The sequence below is a fragment of the Apis dorsata genome, unplaced genomic scaffold (assembly GCF_000469605.1).
Source record: "Apis dorsata unplaced genomic scaffold, Apis dorsata 1.3 scaffold_162, whole genome shotgun sequence".
NCBI classification, from domain to species: domain Eukaryota; kingdom Metazoa; phylum Arthropoda; class Insecta; order Hymenoptera; family Apidae; genus Apis; species Apis dorsata.
Window position 1 is genome coordinate 1143533 of NW_006263451.1, and position 2036 is coordinate 1145568.

The 2036-nt window shown below is 31.6% G+C and overlaps 1 protein-coding gene across 1 annotated transcript in view; it reads left to right on the forward strand.

The window, feature by feature from the left end:
- LOC102681234 overlaps window positions 1-2036 on the forward strand; it is a 75688-nt gene that overhangs the window by 14065 nt on the left and 59587 nt on the right. The window contains exons 4-5 of the mRNA XM_031509553.1: window positions 357-502; window positions 798-920. Of these exons, the coding sequence (XP_031365413.1) occupies window positions 357-502; window positions 798-920 (269 nt within the window). The remainder of the gene's footprint in view (window positions 1-356; window positions 503-797; window positions 921-2036) is intronic.

Below are 2036 nucleotides of genomic sequence, written 5' to 3' on the forward strand. Positions count from 1 at the left end.
TCTTTTTTCTTCCTCTTAAACTTCATTCAAATAAAAATATTCCCGCGATTTTTATTGTACTTTATTATCACTCCCTTCAATACCTTATATATTTTAATCGTTTTATATTATTACAAATATAACGATCACAAAATTCTTAAAAATAAAGTCGGATTAATTATTAATAAAATGAAATTGTTAGCAATTTTTTTGTAGGAATCGTTGCAATATTTACCAATTAACACACACCTTACGATCTTGAACGTGAAGCTTAATGCCCATATTCCATCGTCTTATTGTTTTACATGTTGCATAAATTAAGACATTTAATGAAAACGAAACGTATACTCGAAATACGTTTGTCCGTGTGATCGTAGACGAAGGACAACGAAACAGCGTTGCACTGTGCGGCACAGTATGGGCACACGGAAGTGGTGGCACAGCTGCTGCAATACGGATGCGACCCCAGCATCCGCAACAGCCGGGGAGAATCCGCGCTGGATCTCGCCGCACAATATGGCAGGTAAATTTCACGTGCGACTTTTTTTTCTCTTCTCTCTCTCTTATATACGCGTACGTACAATTTTGTCGAATTTTTCTTTCTCTCTCTCTCTCTCTCTCTCTCCTTCGTATTTAAAATTCGTCCATAATTTCGAGAATTTCGAGTTTCGAACGATGGACTCGATTGAAATTCGAGGAATCTTTCAATGGGGGGGGAACTGAAACTGCACGCGCATAATTGATCGTCGCGACTGAATAATCGATGACATTGCTAATTGGCTTTGTGCTTCTTCTGTAAAATTAATTATCCTTTATAGGTTGGAAACCGTGCAATTGCTCGTTAGCACGTATCCAGAACTGATCGTGCCCCTCCGGAATTCTTCCTCGTCGGTGATTTTTCCTCACACACCGCTGCATCTGGCTTCGCGAAATGGTCACAGGTGAGTCTTTTTGAACATGTGTATATTTTTTTTTTTTTTTTTCTTTTTTTTATTGGTCCATCTACGTGTATGATTTTTTTTTTTTTTTTGGTAAATTGTTATTTCAAGTTATGAAAAATCAATTATCATCTCGTTTCGAATGTATTTATTCAAAATTATATGTGGATATGAATAATATGTATATGTATATGTGAATAAGAGAAATGAAAAAATAATTTTATAAATATTTTTTAAATATTGTAGTACTTTAGATGTAAGTTTTTAGTTTAAAATTTGATCCCAATTGTCTTTATATCTTTATATATCACAATTTTGTATCGAATAAAAAGCTCAAATTATTAATCATTTCTTAAGAATTAACAAACTGAAATAATTATTGAATTAATTAATTTTTTTAATTGATAATTAAAAAAATCATTAATCATAATAATATCATTATCAATTTTGATTTTAATTAAAAAACAACGAGTTAATTTAACTTTAACATCCATCTTGTCGTTAGAATTCTTTTCTTTCATTTTATAAAAAATTCGTCTAAAACAATTTTAATTTTCGTTACTTATCGTCCAATAACCACTAATATTATTACTTAAATTATATTTATATATTTATTGTGAAAATCTTCTGAATATATAATTTGCAAAAAATATATAAAATACTTCAACCAAAGATATCCACATTTAAATCGACTAGAATCAAATTTCATATTCTACTTCTTTTACACATAATTTTATTTAGTAAAAAATTCAAACACCATCACATTTACAATCAATCTAACTTTTACTCGAGAAAAATATATTTCATTTATTTCTTATTCTCACAAATTCTTCTGTTCATGTCGATATAATACATATTCCATCGCGCGTATCATTAAAATTCTTTTCTCTCGTTTTGGCAGAAAAAAAAAAAAAAAGAAAAAAAAAATCACGTGAAATTCCGTTTGACAATCTCAAGTTTCGTTACGGATCGTAAAGCCTGTCCAATAACCAGTCAGGATCGTTCACCGGTAACACGCTCTCTTTATTTAATCAAGCTGAGTCGATGATCGTCGCACGGCGTTTGATCAACACGCGAGGGTGACAGTATGAGCGCGCGCGCGCGCGCATTTACAGCCGC